The sequence below is a fragment of the Phalaenopsis equestris genome, unplaced genomic scaffold, assembly GCF_001263595.1.
Source record: "Phalaenopsis equestris unplaced genomic scaffold, ASM126359v1 Scaffold210247, whole genome shotgun sequence".
NCBI classification, from domain to species: domain Eukaryota; kingdom Viridiplantae; phylum Streptophyta; class Magnoliopsida; order Asparagales; family Orchidaceae; genus Phalaenopsis; species Phalaenopsis equestris.
In genome coordinates, this window is record NW_018229347.1 from 209460 (window position 1) to 230229 (window position 20770).

Below are 20770 nucleotides of genomic sequence, written 5' to 3' on the forward strand. Positions count from 1 at the left end.
GAAAAAGATCAACCCTAATTTTAAATAAATTCAATGAATACACTTAATAATCATTTTAGTGAGCAAAAAAATTATGCTCCAACAACCTTAAGCAATAAAAAATAAAAAAATAAATATCACATTATCAGTTCAAGTATATCACTTTGCTTACCACTCAATAAAAATAAATGAAAAAAATAGGTAGGAAAAAAAGTCCTTCAAAAATATGTACCAAAATTAACAAATAAAATCATTGTATCCTTCAACATAATAATAATAATAAAATAAATTGAAAGAAAAAAAATGTTGATGCTTAAAATTTAGAGCTATTGAAAGAACAAAAATTGAGGTTGTAGTTGTAGGGTCCGCTTGCAGTAGCTTAAAAGTGCGGGCGACGTTATCTAAATGCTGCCGTACCGTTTGGTTTGCGTGTTTCACCAGCTTATTCGGAACCGCGTTTGAGTTTTTATACTAAACGCGGACCCCGCGACCTGTGACTTATCCTGAAATGCACAAACTGGCCCAAACACACCCGTAATTGTAGCTGTGTGGGCGAAGGCAATGGATCACCAAGTAGTTTTTATATTATGTAAATAATTTCATCCGCTAAGTTAAACACATTTACTATTTTCCATTTTGCCAGTACGAGTTTATGCTACACTTCACGCAACCATGACAAAGTGCTTCTTGCACAAAACACATGCTTCACTCACAATTTTTAGTGATATATATATATATATATATATATATATATGACAATTAATTTTGTAAATTGTAATCTTTCACTAGTTGCAAAAGTAATGGTCGGGAGCATCCGCACCAAGACAACACCACAATCCACAAAGCATCTCATCTTCCTTCGACAACTCTACATGGCCGGCTCTCTTATTTCGTCACTCACCTCCAGCTTCGCTCGTCTCTCCAGTCTTTACTTCGCGAAAGGGCGAGGAGCTGCTTGTTCGGCAAACTACATACGTTGCTATCGGCCATCCTTTAAAATTCGCTACATTTCCTTATATCCCCAATCTAGACTTCTGCGGCTCTCTTTTTCCTCAAATGCTGTTGCACGCGGGGGTTTGAGCCGCAGCCTGGATCGCGAGGATTTGGTTGTTCTTGGCATTGAGACGAGCTGCGATGATACAGCAGCTGCTGTTGTAAGTTATCCTCGATGGTTTTGTGGCATTCATTTTCATTTGATTTGGTTTCTTCTGATGAGTTATTGCGGTCGAAATAGTAGGTTTTTTTTTCGCGGCTGTTATGCTATTGCGCTTGTTTCTTATTTTGTCTTATTATTATTAAGGTTACGGGCAATGGGGAAGTACTCGGTCAGGTTGTATCTTCTCAAGTAAGTTTTCATTTTCTTTATCACTGTTCAACTGAGTTTTTTGTTTGAGGGAGATTGCTGGAAACTCAAATGACCCCCATTAATGGAAGATATACATACATACCATTAAATTCTTATGTATTTACATATCTAATACATAAACTTCAATTTTTACATAGATGCCATCTTAACTATGCATGAAATGGTGTGCTTCACTTTTTAAAAGTTAAAAATAATGGCATTTTTTATGTAATATGAAAGATTTTGGTTTTATAGATGTAAAAACCAAAGTTTGTGTGAGATATGTAAATTCATAGAATTGGTTGGTATGTGTGTAAATGTAATTGGGTTTATATGTGTAAATGCTTTGACGTCTTCTTTTCTTCAACACTTAACTAGCTAATATGTTTCACAAATTTGGCATATAATTAAAAAAATGGTATCTTGTCTGCAAAAGTGTAATATAACAGTTACTTTGCTATTCTATCTAAGGCAACATAGAATTCAACATTGTTCATATCATATTGTTGTTCACTTATGCTTTCATTTTCTTACCACCCCATCTCATTGTATCTTATTTAACCTGCCAGGTGAGTAGGATTGACACCAAATCATGTTTGAGTGAGTTGGAGTGGACCCAAACTCAAAATAAACATGGCTAGTCTTACTTTATCCTGTAGAACTCAAATCTCATTTTGAGCAATCTACATACGTCTCAAAATCAACTCAAAAAAGGCTCAAGTTGAGATAATGACTCATAATTAGACTTGAAATTAGTTGAATGAACTCATAACTCAATTGATTTTCAAGCCAAATTATTATCATTACAAATGAACAATTGTCTCCTCTGTTTTTGTCACCTTTTTTAATATTTAAGTTGGGCTTTACTTTATATTTCAAGTTTTTCAGGCTATAGGGTGGCACTAAAGTTGAATTGGTGTTGTACATGTTTTGCTAACTTATAGCGTTTCTTAGTTATTAAAAAATTTTGGTGATGGTTTTGCACTATAGCATACTCTTGTGGATGATGGATACATGAGCAATCATGCAATTGATTTGGTTCTCTTGATAATTGATTCATCACTACATTGCTAGAAAACCATCCAATTATAGGTGTGGTGAAGAGACTAAGGTGTTGGTGAATACAAGAATATCTATAATTGAAAATAAACCATTTATAACACTAAGGAGGGCGTTGTAGCTTGGAGACAAATGCTTTCAAGGACAATTATTTTCCCTCGATGTACTTGTTTGAGGCTAGAAGATATACTTGTTGATATGGGTGAGGAGGCCCCGAATAACCCTATTTTACATGATGAATTTCCATCCCAATAGATTAGTTTGCTTAGAATATTTAACAAGATTTTTATTCATGGAGACTTTAGGAGTGATCAAATACCTTGGATTTGTTACAAAAAAGAATACGTGCATTGATGTGGGCATGGCCTATAGGTTAAAGATAATGGTTAGCTAGGGGTACTATGCAATGCAAGTTTTATGGAGAATGTAAGTTTTACAAAACTATGATTAGTGTAGTTATCATTAATGATTTTTAGTGTTTAATAGTAAAATGGTTGATAATAAAATTGACCTTGATAAGTATAAGAATGTTATAATAAAGAATTGTATAATGTTAGAGTTATGGTTATAACATTGATTTGGGTATGAAATTAGCTTGTTGATCAATTAGACGCTCTTATGATCGTGATTTGATCATGTTGTTGAAATTTTAATAGTTTGATTGCTCTATAAAAAGGATTGATAGTGATGATTCTAATATCACACCATTAAAGTAGAAAACGTCATCAACTATTATAGGCACGATAAGATCCTTAATATTGGATCATTAGAGGTGATCAAGGCTCTAGAATATGGATTTTTGGATCTAATTTTAACTTGCATCAAGATAAGTATGAATTTAAAATTTTATACTTATTTTAGATGAACTTTTATTTGATTTAAATTTAGATTTTTTATAATTATTACAGGAATTATCATTCATTTGAATTTTTTGAGTTAGTTGATTATAGATTGATGTCCTTTCTCTATGGAATTTGATTAGGAATAAGTATATATTGTTTTTATATTTTACTTCTTTAAAGGCTTGGTTTCTTGCAAAATGATCTATCAATAAGGCATAGGATTTCCTTCCAATCAAATTCTTTTTCCATCTCCTTTGTCAGATACACTGTAGCATTTTAAAGTTGGGTTTAGGTATAATAGCCCACTATAGTGTATTCTAGCCACTACGAAGTTATTAGCCCTCCGTTCTCCTATCCTTCCACTAGTTTGCTAGCGTTGCTTTGTCATTGCACCACTTATTGTTGCCTATTATTGCTGTCAATTATCATATTATTTCGTTGCTTATCTAAAATTCAGGAGTCCCGATAATTGAAAAGTTAAAAAATAATAATAATAGAAGTTTTCAGATAACAAAAGAGAAACTAATCTAAGAAGAGGGACTATTGAGTATTGCTAGGCCTAGAATTATCGGGGGTCAAAATGGGAAGAGTGCCATGCTTTTCTTTCTTGCAGAGTATTTTAATTAGTCTACCTAATTAAAAGTTAATCGAGTTTTAAATATGCGATTTATTTTTGTTTGGGGGGAGGGGGCAAGTGTAACAACATTTCTCAACTTTTAATTATGCATATAGAAGTTTTCCTACCGCGGCAAGTCATCATAAGGTTATTTAGTGGACATGAGTGAATCACTTCCACATTTTAGTTTATACTTTTCAATGGTAACTGCTTTTTAAATGGTTGGTTTATATTTAGTGTTGAAAGAAAAAAAAATGAGAATTTTCTTTTCTAAATGTATTTGGATTAGGGGTGTAAACGAGTCAAGCGTGAGCTCGAGCCATGCTCTTATCGAGCTCGAATTGTTTACGAAATTGTAAGCTCGAGTTCGAATGGTGAGCTCGAGCTTGACTTGTAAAGATAGCAGTTGGCTCGCGAGCTCGAATTAAAAATATAATTTTTACGGTAGATAACTAGAAAAGATATTGGTGGTTGGAGGAATAGAAGTATGCATTGAATACTCGCTGGAAAATGTATCGAAATTATTAATAATTGACTAATCGAACCAACTCATGAGCCAATGAGTCGAGACGAGACGAGCTCGAGGTCGTTTAATAACTAGCTCAAGTTTGAGCTCATGGCTCGATAAGCTCAGCTTTTGAGCTCGTTGACGGGCCGGCTTGGTTCATTTACACTCCTAATTTTGATTAATTAGTCTATAGTTATGTGGAAAGGAAAAGTAATTGCTTTGTTGTCATGCCAATTTTTATCAAACCTACTAAGAGCACAATGTTCAACAGGAAGATCTTCTTTCCCGTTATGGAGGTGTGTCTCCCAAAATGGCCGAAGAAGCACACTCACTTGTTATTGATGAGGTTTCATTTTTCTTAATTCAAATGACATTTATTTTTCTTTTCAACGCATCTTTGATTTTTTGTCTCAATGACTTGTCATCCTGTTTTCTGTAGGTTGTTCAAAAGACCCTACAATCTTCAAAATTGACAGAGAAAGATCTCACCGGTGTCGCTGTTACTATTGGGCCTGGTCTAAGTCTTTGTTTGCGTGGTGATCATCTGAGAATTTTGAATGCCTTTCAATAATAAGTTTTTTTCTTGTATATGCCAAAATTTTGTGGTATGTTACCCACTAGAAAGATATTAATGGTTTTAATGCCAACATTTTATTGAAAGCGAAGTTACAAGAGAATTCAATAAACTAAAGAACATGCATTAGCATGCTATTGCTAAATACACTTCAACTTCAAAGATCATCTTATCTTGGTGCTTTAGTAAGCTAAGGAATTTTGGTTGATATCATCTGTCATATAATTGTAAGTTGTTCTATTTTGTGAAGCAAGTTTTTGTTGGGTAACTGAATTTTTTGTACAACTATATCTTGATGTCCAATTTTTTTTTTGTTTGGATGCATGTCTTTTAAACCTTAACTTCCTAAGTCTTCAGAACATTGAAGTGTTTTGGAATAATGAAGAACTTCGAAGTTTTCATGTATCAAAACTGTGGAGTATCCACATTTTGCTATCCTTTATTTTTAATTAACAACTTGTATTTATTGGTTAATAATTTTCCTTATACCTTGATATAGTCGGTGTTACTAAGGCTCGCAGAGTTGCCGGAAGGTTCAATTTGCCTATCGTCGGAGTTCATCATATGGAAGCTCATGCTCTAGTTGCTAGGTTTGAAAAAATCTACTAAAATCAGTGTCCTTTATTCACACAACTTGTTGTGTTATTTGATTAGTTACATTACTTGGCACCCTGATTTGCACTTTTTGATCACTAGAATTTACCTTTACATTTTGTCTCCTGCTTTTTACCATGATGCTTGCGTAGAACCAAATAAGCAACTTCTCATCTGCTTAAAGTGTCCATGCGCATCTTATACTGCTTGAAATGATTTCAGTTAAACATGGATAAAAATTATTTACCTTTAATAATTATTAAAGATCATCAAGGATTATATTGCTCATGCAACTCTCTTGTTGAAGAAAAATGTTCGCAAGTTCTATTCAGCGTCATGGACTATTTTGGTGATTTGAATACCATTTATGCTATATATGTTTAGTTTACTTATTCTAACTTTTATTTATTCAGATTGGTAGATAGAGACCTGCAATTTCCATTCTTAGCTCTTCTAATTTCCGGTACGATAACTCTACTGCCATGTTACACAAATGAGCTTAAATTTCCATGTTTGAATTGCGTGATAGAGTACAAATAATTTATTTTTTGCATAAATATTTTGTACTTTTTATGATGTTGCTACAAATTGTTTGACTATTGTATTGTATGGTTGGTTATGATATATTGGTGTCATATTTTATGTAACAATTCTGTATATGCATGCATTTGGTTTTATCTGCATACATAAATAATATTTATGTTCTATTTCATCTACTTATCTGAGGTTATACTAGTTTTTATGAGGCCTCTATTGCTTATCTGTTTACTTGGCTAGTCTTCTGTTATATTTATAGGCTTCTCAACTGCAAATCATGTTTATGCAATTTCCTTGCAACTTGCGCCTTTTATTGAATATATGTGAAGCCTATTCAGTAAATTAAACTAAAAGGTAATGATTTGGAAATGGGTTCTTTTGTCGTTGAACTTATAGCGTTTTTTATAGCTGTAGTTGGGGGGACGGCAGTCAATGCTCCTCTGTATTTTATTTAATTTCCATTTATCGGGTCAAGCTACGCCAACTATAGAATTATCCTTTTCTCTTAACATATGCAGTATAACTTGGCATGAGTAATTTAAATTTTTGCATCTCCTATTTTACCATTTTGTTTCCTTTTCTCTTATGGTTGCTAGAGGGCCTCTTTCTAATTTTCTTGGTTCTGCTCACATAGTTGAGGGGTTAGAGAAAAAGTTTGTTTTGAAGATGGAAGCTAATTGATGTATTGATAATCAACTTTACTCGTTAGAAATTTCTACAATCTTTACTCAGTAAGGTCTTACATGCTGATCTCATGCAGGAATAATGGGTTGCCATAAAATGAATATTTGCAATATATTATGTTTATATTATAACCATTGTTGTTGAAAAAGTTGGGACAAAGTCCTCATTAAAACAGGAAAAGAAAAAGATACAAGAAGAGATTACAAGTTATGAAACGTATACAAATCACTTATAACAATTTAGTGAAAAAGAGTATTTAAACATATCTGATAAACAGGTCCATTGGATTATTTCTCATGTTTTCTTTGATGATTCTAACTTTTCACCCTTGAATCTGTAAATCTTTAAGTAGGCTACAGAAAGTTGTTAAACCATATAGCCTTCGCTTCTTTTCTTTTTTCTTGGAAGACCTTTATGTTCTCATTCGTGTTGTCCCTTAAAATAAAATAAAAATTGGGGAAAATAAGTAATTAAGTTTAGAATTTCTACATACTCCTGCCAATTTCACCCAATTATGATGCTCCCGTACCTTCTTTCCTATTACAAACGAATTTGACACCCTTCTGGATAGTGGGACCTCTCGGCTACAACAAAAAACCCGATAGAGACAAACTGTCCTGCTCGTTTACCTTACCTACTATAGTCAAAGCTCATTCTTCCCTGTTGCGATCATGATTCTCGTGATATTGTCACAGTTAAGGCTAGTCGGAAAGGCGACGACAGAATCTCTGCCGATGAAGGTTTCCGTTGCTCATTTCTATTTGAACAACAGAATCTAACCACTCCACCATCCCTCAAAATCGTGTCTTCCCTTCATTTACGCTCCCTTTTTTTCTTTGCCTCAATTGTGCTAGGGCTAATAGGAAGGCACCTAGAGGTTCGTTGTGTATAAAGTCCTCTCAAAACTCCCACTTTTTCTGCTCAGATATGATCCAAATCCTGTAAACTCTTCCCCGTGGAAACCTCCACAAAAGTAGTAATCGCAACTCCCTACTTCTTTGTTCCATTTGCCAAAAGAGAAATCGTAGCCCTCTTGCAATATCACCTAGTGTTTGTGTTATTCAGAAGCCCGCTTGAGCCTCCCTGCCTTGTGAACTTCAGTTGAACGCACTTGCCTTTTTTCTGCCCTAGATCAAGCCACCTTCTCCTACCTTATTTGGTGAATTAACTCGCAACAAATCTTACTTTGCTACTTTCCCTTTCTTATTCACATGGATCACTGCGCCCTTCCCCATTTGCAAGCTTAGTTGCACAATATAAAGCAAAAACCTACACCCTATTCCTGTTCACTCCCTATTTTACTCTGCCTGACATGCAATCCCAAGCTGAGAATCTCTATATATATATTTATATATAATAACAATAAGAGCTATAAAGAGACCAAGAGGCAGAGAGAAGGAAGAATCGTGTGGTAATTCATTGACCCGCCGTCGATCTCATTTTGCAGCCATCGTCATTGTCTTACAAGAAAAAGTATAAACCCATGGAAACTTTAAATACTTGTTAGGGTTATTCCAACCAGATCAGAAAATTTATGCTTATGTCATTTTTCTATAGGATAATTGAAGACCTGTATGTGTCTTATAGATCAGTAGGTTAAAAAACTCCTCTATGGTTGCAGTATCTCACAACATTGACCAGTGCATCTTGTAGACAGTTGGGCAGTTCAGACAGCTCAATGCAGTCCCCTAAATGAGGACGATGTTGAGAGGATGTCATAATTTTTTGTGCTTTTACTTGTAAATGAGTTGAGAATGTGGACTAATTGAATTTAATAGTGTGACAAATGAAAGAAAAATTGAAATAATTAAGAATACTTATCATTTTTTACGATAAAGTTAAACGCATGCTTTGCTCTATAAAAACTCATTAGCTCGCTAATGATTAAAAATAAAACATTTCAATCAATTTTAAAATTAATCATGAAATTAAAAATTCTAAATATAAGATTTTAACACAAAAATGTTAATAATGCACAAGCATTTAAGGATCTAGGAGCTTTGACATATTTTATGAGCATAGAAGTGGCCAGGTCCAAGAAGGGTATTGTGATATCCCAAAGAAAGTACATCATAGGCCTACTAAAAGAGACAAATTATGGGGTGTAAACATGTTGAGACTATTTATGGATTACAACAAAATGTTACATTCTGGAGGAGAAAGGACACCAATGGAAAAATATAAATCTAAAGATTGGTGAGAAAGCTTATCTACTTGTCATTCATTAGACCTGACATCATTTATTTTTTCAACATTGTGAGTCAACATATAAATATTTTAAATGAGGAACATTTGGAGATAGTCTGTATAGTATAGAGATTTCTTAATAAGATTCTTGATAGAGGGTTATTGGGTGAGAAATCAGACAATCAGGAGGTAGAGGTTTACATTAAAGCTAATTGGGCATGAGAACTCAAGGAAAAAAAATTCACATATAGGTATTGTTCTTATGTATGGAAAAATCTTGTCACATGGAGGAATAAGAAGCATACAGTGGTCTCTAGAAGTAGTGCATTATAAAAGTACCAAGCATTTGCTATGGGAATTTATGAAGGAATGGAGGTCCAAAGGTTACTAAATGAGTTGATATACTCCACAAAATCGATCTCATAAAGATGTTTTGTGACAGTGAAACCACCATTAGTATTACAAAGAATTCTATGCATCATGATATGACCAAACACATTGAGATTGTTATAAATTTTATCATTGAAAAAGTCAATGGTGGCATTATTTGCTTAAATCTGCATTCCAACTCATGTTCAAGTTGCTGATGTCTTCACTAAATCTTTGCTTACATGCAGCTTCACTAATTTGAATATCAAGCTGGGTCTTTACAACATCTATGACCCAACTTTAAGGGGAGTATCGAATTCTGGGAGTTTTCTATTTCAGCTTTATTCTCTTTTTTTTTCTTACTATGTTATATGTATTTTTTTGTGTTTATTTTATTTTTTGGTAAGTTGTAATATTTTTAATTATGTTTTCTCTAGTCGTCTCCCATATAATAAGGGAAAAGATTGTAGTCTAAAAAGTGAGAAATAAGATAATATAGTTTCTTCATTATTCTTCAAATGTAATAAAATAACTAGAGGGTGATTTGGAGATGTAAAAAGATATCTCATCAATGAAAATAACGCCATTAAACACCTTAAAGTCTTTTGTTTGAAGGCCATCTAGATCCTATGACACTAATTTCACCCTGAAAGTGAGAATTACCAATTAACTCACTAAGTGCATAAACAGTTGTGCGAAAAAAAATTTAGTTGGGTAACTTTAAGCTTGCCTTGATACTGCTCTTTATTAGCAAGAGTGAGATCTAGGTTCCCTTTGATGCGGCGGTGCGACACCTCTCCACAGTTTTATTTATTTGGGTGAATTGCGTTTTGACATTTTTTTCAAAAAGTTGCTGTTGAAATCTGTGTTTTCTCACTGGTTCTAGATAAGTGCGATGGTAGCTTTCTAGTTACGATCTGACTTTTTCAAAATAAAAAATAAAAAATTTTGTTGTAACCACCATAGCTTATTGAACATCTGATTATTCTTTAGCAGCTTTACCGCTATATTTTAATAAGCCTCAACTACCCCAAACAACCCTTAGATTGATTGAAGATTATGATAAAGAATGCGAAGTGTTTTAATCATTTGCTTTCCTATTTTCAGTCATGGAATGCATTACATTTTGTTCAAAAAGGGCCCTTTATAGTGTTCCAATGACTTTCTTTGTCATAAACTGAAAGGTAAACATTTATTGTGTTGGTGGTTTAGGATCTAGTGTTTTCATTTGGAACAAGATTCATGAAGAAAAGCTTGACCTTAGATGAAAAAAGTAACACAAGGTTAAATATAGCTTTCACAGAAGGAGGGGTGAATATATTGTAGCTTTAGGTGAAATCAAATCCTGAAACAAAATAGAAGTTGCAACTGAATCTTGATGCTAGATGTAAAGTTAGCACCAGTTATATTTAATCTCATGTTTTTCTAATGTATTGCAATATTGGTGGGTGGGTGAATTCAGTGAAAGCATAGACTAATAGGGAATGAAAAAATGGTTTTTAAGGAGTTTCGAGGATTGTAAGAACCATGGTTCAGTTAAAGAAGATTGTTGTATTTCTAAAGTTATGGGTTTGAGCCACGCACTTTGTGATTCATCAGTTAGTGATATGGACTAAATGTTGTTAAGCACTGGCGAATCACACAAATATGTGTAATTCTAGTTGTATACAAAATAGAGTTCATGTATCGATCTCACGAAGAATGAGCAAATTTCCAAGGTGAAAATTTCTAGCCTAAGTTTTGAATCTAGTATGAAGGTACAAAATTTAGATGTTTTTGAAAAGTCGCTAATTCTAATTTTTAAAATGAAACAAACTTAAGGTAACAATGTTAGGATTTTAACGAAGTTTCTGTTGCTAGTAAATTACTCCCCTGAATTAGTTTTACGGGAATATAAGTTTGATATGGTAATTTAAATAATAGATGACAATCGAGACTAATTCTTCTCCTTATCCTCTCATGTGCATCTAAGAAGATTCGATAATCATACATGTCTAGGTAAGTAAAGGAGATTGAATGTAAATGAAGAATAGAAGGTTAAAACACCATCTTAATATCTCATAATATTCCTAATTTTCTAAGTTAATGTGGCTTAACCTAGTATTTTAACTATCCAACTGGTTAGGTTGAATGTAAAAGAAGAATATAAGGTTAAAACACCACTTTATACGAAATTCAGTAATTTCACATAAGAAAAATTCAAAATTTACATTCCTACATCACCAATTCAAAGAAAAATATAAATTCTACTCACTGAACATGTTTGAGAACAACAACAAATTCATTTTATTGATAATAAATATCACAGATAGAAGTTTGAAAGGATAGAACCAGATTAAATACTCTAAGAAGATTAAAACTAATCTCTCCTTTCCTAATTGAAATGTTGAAATTACAAACATACCAACTCAAAAAGGCTCACAATCACTTCTCTCCTCACTCACTTGCACTTGAATCTTCTTGTCATGACATTTTCTCCTCAATCTTGTGCATGTTGAATGCCTCTTTTCTTCGGCCGATGAGGCTTAAATGCTTTAGATTATGAATCGGCGCTTGCAAACAGCAAGACCATCAGAGCAGTGGCGCTACTATCGTGGTGCCTACTTTTTAGCTGCTCAGTTCACGATTCTAGGACTTTGGGTGCGTAGGCACTTGTATCTAATGCATAGTCCGTAAGCACCTATTTCTCCTGTTATCACGCGAACAAATCCATCTTTTCTTGTCAGCGGCATTCTCGATTTGTACCTTGCAACTCATTTCTTTTCTTCTTCCTACTCTCCCCCACTTTCCTTTTTTTTATTTTTTCGCTTGATACCACCCCTTCGACTATTTATGGGACTGAGCCCTGCCTCCCTTCTCTTTGTCTCATGGTTTCGCTCGAAGCCATCACTTAGCTCCATCATCCTCCGACTCTCGTGCCAGAAACCCTCGCAGTGTCGTCGCAGTTGGAGCAGGTAATGACGGGATCGTGGCGTCTTCCTCCTTCTGCCTGCTTGAACCCGAAACCATCGAAGAAGTTAACCCTCACGAGAATCGCTTTTCTGGATCCCATAAATCTGTCTTCCAATGGGATTCACTGAATCTTGGATTTAAGACGAACAAAGGAAAATTCAAATTTAAAAACCTATAGGATTTATGAAATTTTAATGTTGTTATTATTAGGAATAGGTGTTATGCATGTAAATCCCTCAAGATTTTATTTAAAAATAAAAAATTTTCTTCCTTATTAAAACCAAAGTAAGATATTATTTTAATTATGTTTGCTAGGTTAATGTTTATAACTTCTTACTTTAGAAATGTAATAATAATAATAATAATAATAATAATAATAATAATAATAATAATAATAATAATAATGATAATAATAATAAAAGATCAATTTGGTCGCATTTAATTTCGTAAATAAATATGTTTAATTTCATAATTATTTTATTTTATTTTCTAATTGGTTTACGATCGATAGTCAAACCGTCAAATTCGTAAAATTATCGCATTTACAGCTTTGAGATAATTAACTGTTTTTTTATTAGAGCATAAACGTATCTTTCCTAGTTATCAAAGTTAATTCTTGTTATTTATAAAGTAATTGCTATTTAGTAGTATTGTGAGTCATGACCTTATTACTTATTTTTTGATTGGCCTCAATTTTAATTCATGATGAAATCACTAACTGTCTTACTCTATTACTACAAAATTCATGCATAATAGAGTTAATACTGTAATTATGAAATTTCCTTTTCCTTGCATTTTACTTGTATGAAATTGCATCTGCATATCACAAATTTGCATTAAATATCACATTTCTTACCTATTATATTTGTGAAAAATATAGTATGCTTGTGTGTGATGATATGTAGGTTGATAAAACTCATTTGAATATTGGCCTTCCTGACAAACGAATCTAAATATGGACAACTCTACAGAAAATTGTCGGATTTCTTTGCATTGGTATTGACCTTCTCGATTTTATGGTATCTGTTAAAACTGACTATTAATAATAAATAAAAAAATATAAATAAGAAACCTGATTGGAAATGATTATATGTTTTCTTATGATAAGTAAGCATATTTTATATTTACCACTCTCTTGTTGCCCTATGATGTTATATATACATGTAGTAATCGTCTCTATTTGTTGTTCATTTGCATGCCCCATTTATTTTGTCATTTATGGTTTAATAATTAACTGTTATTTACTTTGTTTGTGAATCTCACTCCTTGATATTTTGCATTACATGTTCTATTCAGCCGCTAGTACGATCGTCTTACTTAGAACAAACTTTTTAATTATAAATTTTCTGTCTTAATATTATTTTCTTAACTATTGTATTTTCTTTTTTGGGTATAGGTACTTTTTTATTATCATTTCAGTTTGGATTCCCATTATGGAATAAAACGTTTACATTTCTTGGTTTATTCCTGTTGTTATTTACATAGTCTTCCTTTTGAAAATACAAAAAAAATTTCAAATCATTTTATCATGCCCTGCGTTGTCGGGGTGTGTCGCCGTTCGAACCCGGTGTGTGACAGGGGTATCAGAGTCTATGTTTTGTATTATATTTTCCTTATATTTGTATTCAATATCCTTTATCTTTGTATCCCATATTCCTTGTCTTCGCATTCCACATCCTCTGTCTTCTTATAATTGGGTAGAGGATATGTTATTCTTGTTAGTCGGCACTCAATCAATTTTGATTTCGTATATCTTTCAATTATTTAGAATGATTTAGAAAGAAGATGCGTTGCAACCGCTAATGAAAAAGGAGTCTAGAGAGCTACCATAAACGATGTGCATGTTCTTAGGCATCTTTGCTCCCCTAATCGTCGTGGTGTTGATCATGCTTAAACCACAAAGACTGCTGGAGCACCGAATCTCATCATGACAACTCTCGTGGAGGTGGTGACCTAGAATGTTATTCAAGCACTACAAGTTAGTTTTGTAGCTCAAATTGCACAAGCGGCCTAAGCTATTCAACCAACACAACCAACACCACATGCCACTCAACCAATACCACCTGTGGCCACCGGGGGGGCGCAACCTAATCAACCAATGGCGATGACCAATAGGAATACCATGGATCGAGTGATGGATTTGTTTCTGAAGGCGCACCCTCCTATCTTCAATAGCATGGTAGACCCGATCGAGTCTGATGCACGGCTCCATGATATCGAGAAGAGGCTTCGAGGAATAAAGTGCCTTGATGATTGTAAGTTGGATATTACAATGCTCTAGTTGCACGAAGAAGTTGATGATTGGTGGGAGAGTCACCGACGAAACATGGTTGGATTAGACAATAGTTTCCAGTGTGAATTTCAAGAGACTGTTCCTGGAGCAATATTTCCCTATAGCAGATCTGACCAAGCTCATGATTACTTAAACAAACTGGAGCGAGGAATGAAGACCATTCGAGAGTAACAGACACAATTTGCCAGGATTATTCTTTTCATCCCTTCGATTAATCAACATGAACATCAAAAGATCTATCACCTACTTGTTGGCTTGTGAGAAGACATTTGGAGGTGCCTATCGGCTGTCAAGTGTATAACTTGTAGAGAACTGGTGGATCAAACTATTCATGTGGAGATCAAGATCAATGCCTGTGAGGAAAAAACTTGTTGGAAAGCGGAAGAATTCAAATACACAAGCTAATGGAAGTTCTTAAATGCGGTAACATCAAAATCACCAGGCACAAAAGTCAAAAACAAATCCTCGATGTGCTCATTGCGGGTAATGACATTTTGGGACTTGTAACTTGGTTGTCGGCAAATGCTTCAATTGTTATAATACCAACAATAAAACTAAGGATTGTCCCCTCAAAGTTTAAGGTCAACCGCAAGTGACAAACACAAGAAAATAATTATAAGTTTCATCACAAGAATAAATGACATAAGTCAAATAGAGGACAATTTTAGAAGCATCGCGGAAAGGGTCAAGCAAAGCAGAATTATTTCAGCCTCAACAATAGCTGCGACAATTGGTGGTGTCTCAACCGTATCAGTTTTCGTCCTCGTGCAGCACAGTATCGATAGTACCGATAACCGCAACAACCGCCACTGACATATCAATACCCTTCAATGATGCAATACCACCCTCAATGATCTCAAGCTCTATATCAACCCATACAGACGATTCCACTGCTAGCATTTGTTATGACACAGGAAGAAACTTATGAAGCTCCTAATGTGATGGCAGGCATTGTCCTTGTTTTAAAGCAACTGGTAAGGGTATTTATTCATATCAAATAAATTTGCATCTATTGCATTAATTTCTTCATTACAATCTCAAATCTATCAACCACCCTATCATCTTGCTCCCTTGATTACTACTCAAGTGTGTTTGTGATTGTGACATTGTCATCAATGACATGCATATCTTGTTATTCTCATAGTATTCCCACTAGCTAAGTTTGAAGTAATCTTGGGTATAGACTGACTATCTACATATCATACAGTTATAGATTGTCGTAAGAGGGGTGAATTTTTGCATATCTGGCTCAGTTCTCTTTTGTTTCAAGGGTATTAGAAGAGCTATTTCTTGTCTAATTTTGACAATTAAGGTTTATAATTTGATCTCCCATAGATGTGTTGGCTATCTAGCTCATGTGATAAATTCCGAGAAATCTAGTGGTAGTTTAGATAATGTCTTAGTGGTTCAAGAATTTGCTGAGGTATTTCCTGACGACTTACTTGGCTTACCACCAGATCGTGAGATCGAGTTCACCATAGATCTACTTTTGGGGACCACTCCAATTTCTAAATCACCTTCTCGGATGGCCACTGTAGAACTCCAGGAGCTGAAGATCCAGTTTCAGGAATTGCTTGATAACAAATTCATCTGACCCCGTGTTTCACCGTAGGGAGCACCAGTTTTTTTTGTGAAGAAGAAAAAGGAAGCATGAAATTGTACATCAACTACAGAGAGTTGAATAAGGTGACCGTGAAGAATAAATACCCACTGCCTCATATAGATGTTATGTTCAACCAATTTTAAGGTTCTTCTGTATTTTCCAAGTTCAATCTCCAATCTGGCTAGTTGAAGATCAAGAATGAAGATGTTTCAAAGACTACTTTTAGATCTCGATATGGGCACTATGAATTTCTATTGTGACCATTTGGTTTGTCTAATGCCCCTATTGCTTTTATGGATTTGACGAAGAGTTTTCAAACCTTACTTGGATTGATTTGTCAATGCCTTCATCGACGATTTTTTGGTCTACTCCAAGGATGAAGAGGAGTACACCTAACATCTCATAGCAATATTGAATATTCTTCGAGAGAGAAAACTTTATGTCAAATTCTCTAAATGTAATTTTTTTGCTTCGAGTGGCTTTTTTGGGACATATTACCAGTGAAGCTGAAATTTCTATAGATCCTGCAAATAATAAGACAATAATGAATTGGCCGAGGCCAAGTATTGTCACCGATATTCGTAGTTTCCTTGGATTAGTTGGATATTATCGGAAATTCGTTAAAGGTTTTTCTGCATTGCTGCACCCCTACCAAGGTTGACTCAAAAGATCATTAAGTTTGAATGGTCCGGTGCTTGTGAGCAGAGTTTCCAGAAACTCAATAATTATCTGGTAATAGTTCTAATTCTCATCATTCCCTCTGGCACATATGAATTTTATATCTACAGTGATTTTTCACATCAAGGATTGGGATTGTGATGTGTTCTAATGCAGCATGACAAAGTTGTAGCTTATGCTTTTAAACAACTTAAGTGCATGAAAGAAATTATCTCATCCATGACTTGGAGTTAACTGCAGTTATTTTTACCCTAAAGATTTAGAGGCACTACCTTTATGGCATTTGTTTTAAGTTCTTCATCGATCATAAGAGCTTGAAGTACATTTTCATCCAGAAGAAGTTGAGCTTAATACAAAGACGATGGCTCGAGTTGATAAAGGGCTACGATTTAGAGATTCAATATCACCCTGGTAAGGCGATTGTGGTTGCATATGCTTTAAGCAGAAAATCTTCTACTTATGCTGCTTGGATGATTACTCAAGAGCACGAGTTAACACAGGAGATGGAGCGACTCCAGCTCGAGATAGTACTGACAAGAGCTTCTTCTAGCATGTATCAACTGTCAGTTTAACCTAAACTTATGGACTATGTTTGTGCAGCTCAGACGATAGATAATGACTTACTATTGCTTAGAGAGCAAACAAAGAATGGATTAAAGCTCGAGTTTAGTATTAATCAGGATGACACTTTGAGATTTCAAGATCGTCTTTGTTCTAGATCAAGAAGGACTTTAACAGAGGTACTCTGCGAGGCACTTTGTACTTCATATTCTGCTCATCGGTGAAGGGTGTGTATTTTGCATTAATCAAAAGGAACAAAAAAGTCCAAAGCTATACCACTTGAGTATTACAAGTATGCAATCTATCATTTTCTATAAAAGAAAAAATGTCATGTAAACTATTCACATCAAAATGCAAAAAACTATCATGCAAGGCTTTCTGAGCACAAATTTTGGCCACATTGTTACAAAAATGGAGAGTAAAGTGGAAAATCCTCTGCCCGAATGCGAATAAGTAATCTATGTCCGAGCTATTTTTATTTTGTTTACTCCAAATCCTTCAATCCATGTTTTTTTTGGAGAAAATCAATAACATTTATGTTATCCCCTTCGATGATAATCAGGTGGGCTACAAACATGCAAAGTTGGATCCAATGTTTGATAGCAAGCATCAACTCCAACTCCATTCTTGAGTTGTCCCGATGTTCTCATTTCTTCTCGCCTATGAGGCAGTTTCCCACCTCGTCTTGAATAACCATGCCAAGACAAGCCGCACTGGAGGGGAGAAGAGCGACATCCACATTTACCTTTATTAGCAAACTAGGAGGGGGGAGGGTGCGGAGTTTTGAGACAACCTCTGATGCTGGACAATGTCCCGTTGCTCCCGAATCAGGTAGAGGTAATAATGAGAGAGGGCTTCCGAAACAGTGGACACAATGATAACATAAATGCTAAAAGGCTTACCATGTTTTTTATTGTTCCTAGCCCGCCAACATTGATAAATAGTATTGCAATATATACGACTAAGCGCAAGATTCGCTTCATCAGCAGAGGCAAGGGAACAAAGGGTATCATCCCAGTGGTGTCGCACTTGAATATCAAAACCCCATGTCTGGAGAGCAGTCAAACTGCCAACACCACTTTGCAATTGGAATGATCTATCTTTAGGTTTATTACAGCCCCAAGGGTAATTTCAATTATCCCCCTTCCCCTACTAGCCAACCAGGTATTGGCATGTATTGCATCACATGCTAATCTTCACTAGAAGTTTTCACGGGGCTATATTCTCAATTTCCGTAACCATTTAAAATGGTCTTAATATTCACCGAAATTGGCCCATACACGCTAGTAAAGTAATAGTTCTCCCGACTTTCCACAATAACAACTTAATTTTATCATTCCCGTTATTAGTGTTGCATTGAATTTCGTGAATTTTATGTCTAAGCTCGTAACGAAAGCATTGTTGAAGTACATCTTCATTTCACTCCCCTCCAGTTCTTAATTCAGCCAACATTTTTCCATCAAGCAATTCACAATTAATGAATGTGGGCCATTTGGTCAGCTGGTTGTTTCCTAGCCAAGCATTATAGACGATGGAGAGAGAACTTCCGTCGCCTACAATCCACTTGGTGATCTAAGCTAGCATTCCCTTCCATATTTATTTTCAATGCATTCGAAACCCCACGATTCATAATATGGTTGTCGGGTTGAGGCTTATATTTATCTTCAATGCATGCACATATTATGCTCATCCGGGAAGTACTAGGATGTATCTAGATCTTTAGAAGTTTTTTTGGCGGTCGGGTATGACAACCATCATAGCTGAGTTCGTAGTTAAATGCTTTACCTGTCAGATGGTTAAGGTCGGACACCAGAAATTCGGTGGTCTATTGCAACTCCTCATTCCAGAGTGGAAATGAGAGGAGATTTTTATGGACTTCTTGATTAGCTTGTCAAGATCAAAGCAAGGTCATGATTGTCACAACTGGTCTAAGGTTTGAAATTAACCAAAATACGAACAGATGGTTAGACGGTGGAAATCAATTCTTTGTTATTCTATTTCTATCAGTAAGATTAATATTCAAATATTCAAGAAAGAGTTACTGTTATCTCCTGTAAATATTTATTTCTATTCTATTCATCTTATTTATCAGCTTAAAACTTAAAAAATGTCAAAACAACATAGTGAGTTTTCTAAAGATAACCTAGGAGCACACACACTTCTAAAATACAACAATCCAAGGAAAAAAAACTTAAATGCATGCTAGTCTTTTATATCTCTATTAGAAATTTTTTACTATACTGCTCTTTTATATTTTTATAAGAAATCTTATAATATGTTAATGTATATATCAATGATCTTTACTCAATAAAAATATTCTAAATTTTTATATATTTTTATTTTAACGTTGTTTTTGTTTTATACTTTTTACATACGTATCTATCTATTTGAGTATCACCGTAAAAATAAACACTTCCCTGGCTGATATTATCTCGTCGGCACAACGATTCACAATCTAAACATCACAATTGTCTGGGATGGAAAAACTCTAATCTGCCCTGACCGATATTCTTCTGTCGGTGCAATGGTTAGCGATCTAAACATCACAATTATCTGGAGAGATATGCTCCGTCTACTTGCCTCTGGCCTATATTCTCCCTTCTGCACATTTGATTAGTGATCTAACAATCACAATTGTTCTGGGGTGGTAGAAAAAACCTCTATGTGTGCGGGTATACTGACGTCCCCTACCTGTACCATTATGAGTAAACTCCTCCTTTGGACGTGCACATACAAACATTTATATATAAGTTATTTTATTCTTCATAATATACATTATTCTGAGATATTTTAATGTTTTTACTAATATGCATTCTTAGTTTGTTGTACTCTAATCATTATAATTATCATGCATATCTTTCATATTATTCTTAGTTTGCATTCTCTTGATCTTCTGTATTCCCTCTCACTTGCCCTCTCTTTGTCGATATGTTCGAAGAGGGCATACGACTTAAGTCGAAATTGAAGAGGTGCTTAGCTTTTTTCTATTCGATTATTAATATTACTATTTATTTTTTTATTTTTGATTTTTTTTGGTTATTACAATGATGTTATTTAGGTTGTTATTGATAGAATAAGTTAGCTCATGTTTTACCAATCAAGCAAACTTATTCAGTGAATAAATTGGCCAAGCTCTACATAGATAATATTGTTCGACTGCATGGAATTCCAACCGTCATTGCATCAGATAGAGAAAAGATTTACTTCCAGGCTATGGAAGAAAGTGCAAGTAACTTTGGACACAAGATTGAACTTCATTACTGTTTTTCATCTTCAAATAGATGGACAGTCAGAGTGTACCATTCAAATCTTAGAAGATTTATTGAGAGCTTGCATTTTGGATTTTAGAGGTAGCTGGGAAGACTATATTCTATTAGTAAAGTTTGCTT

At 34.5% G+C, this 20770-nt stretch overlaps 1 protein-coding gene across 4 annotated transcripts in view; it reads left to right on the forward strand.

Annotated features, from left to right (window-relative positions):
• Positions 1-776: 776 nt before the first annotated feature.
• Positions 777-20770, forward strand: part of LOC110036734 (probable tRNA N6-adenosine threonylcarbamoyltransferase, mitochondrial) — a 52687-nt gene continuing 32693 nt past the window's right edge. For 3 of the 4 annotated variants that reach the window (XR_002295258.1, XM_020741252.1, XM_020741251.1), the window contains exons 1-6: positions 777-1133; positions 1280-1324; positions 4621-4695; positions 4789-4885; positions 5423-5513; positions 5931-5980. Coding sequence is in view for 3 of the 4 variants with exons in the window: in XM_020741252.1 (XP_020596911.1) it covers positions 780-1133; positions 1280-1324; positions 4621-4695; positions 4789-4885; positions 5423-5513; positions 5931-5980 (712 nt within the window). In the remaining variant the exon portion in view is untranslated. The remainder of the gene's footprint in view (positions 1134-1279; positions 1325-4620; positions 4696-4788; positions 4886-5422; positions 5514-5930; positions 5981-20770) is intronic. The other variant, XM_020741253.1, reaches the window with a different exon arrangement.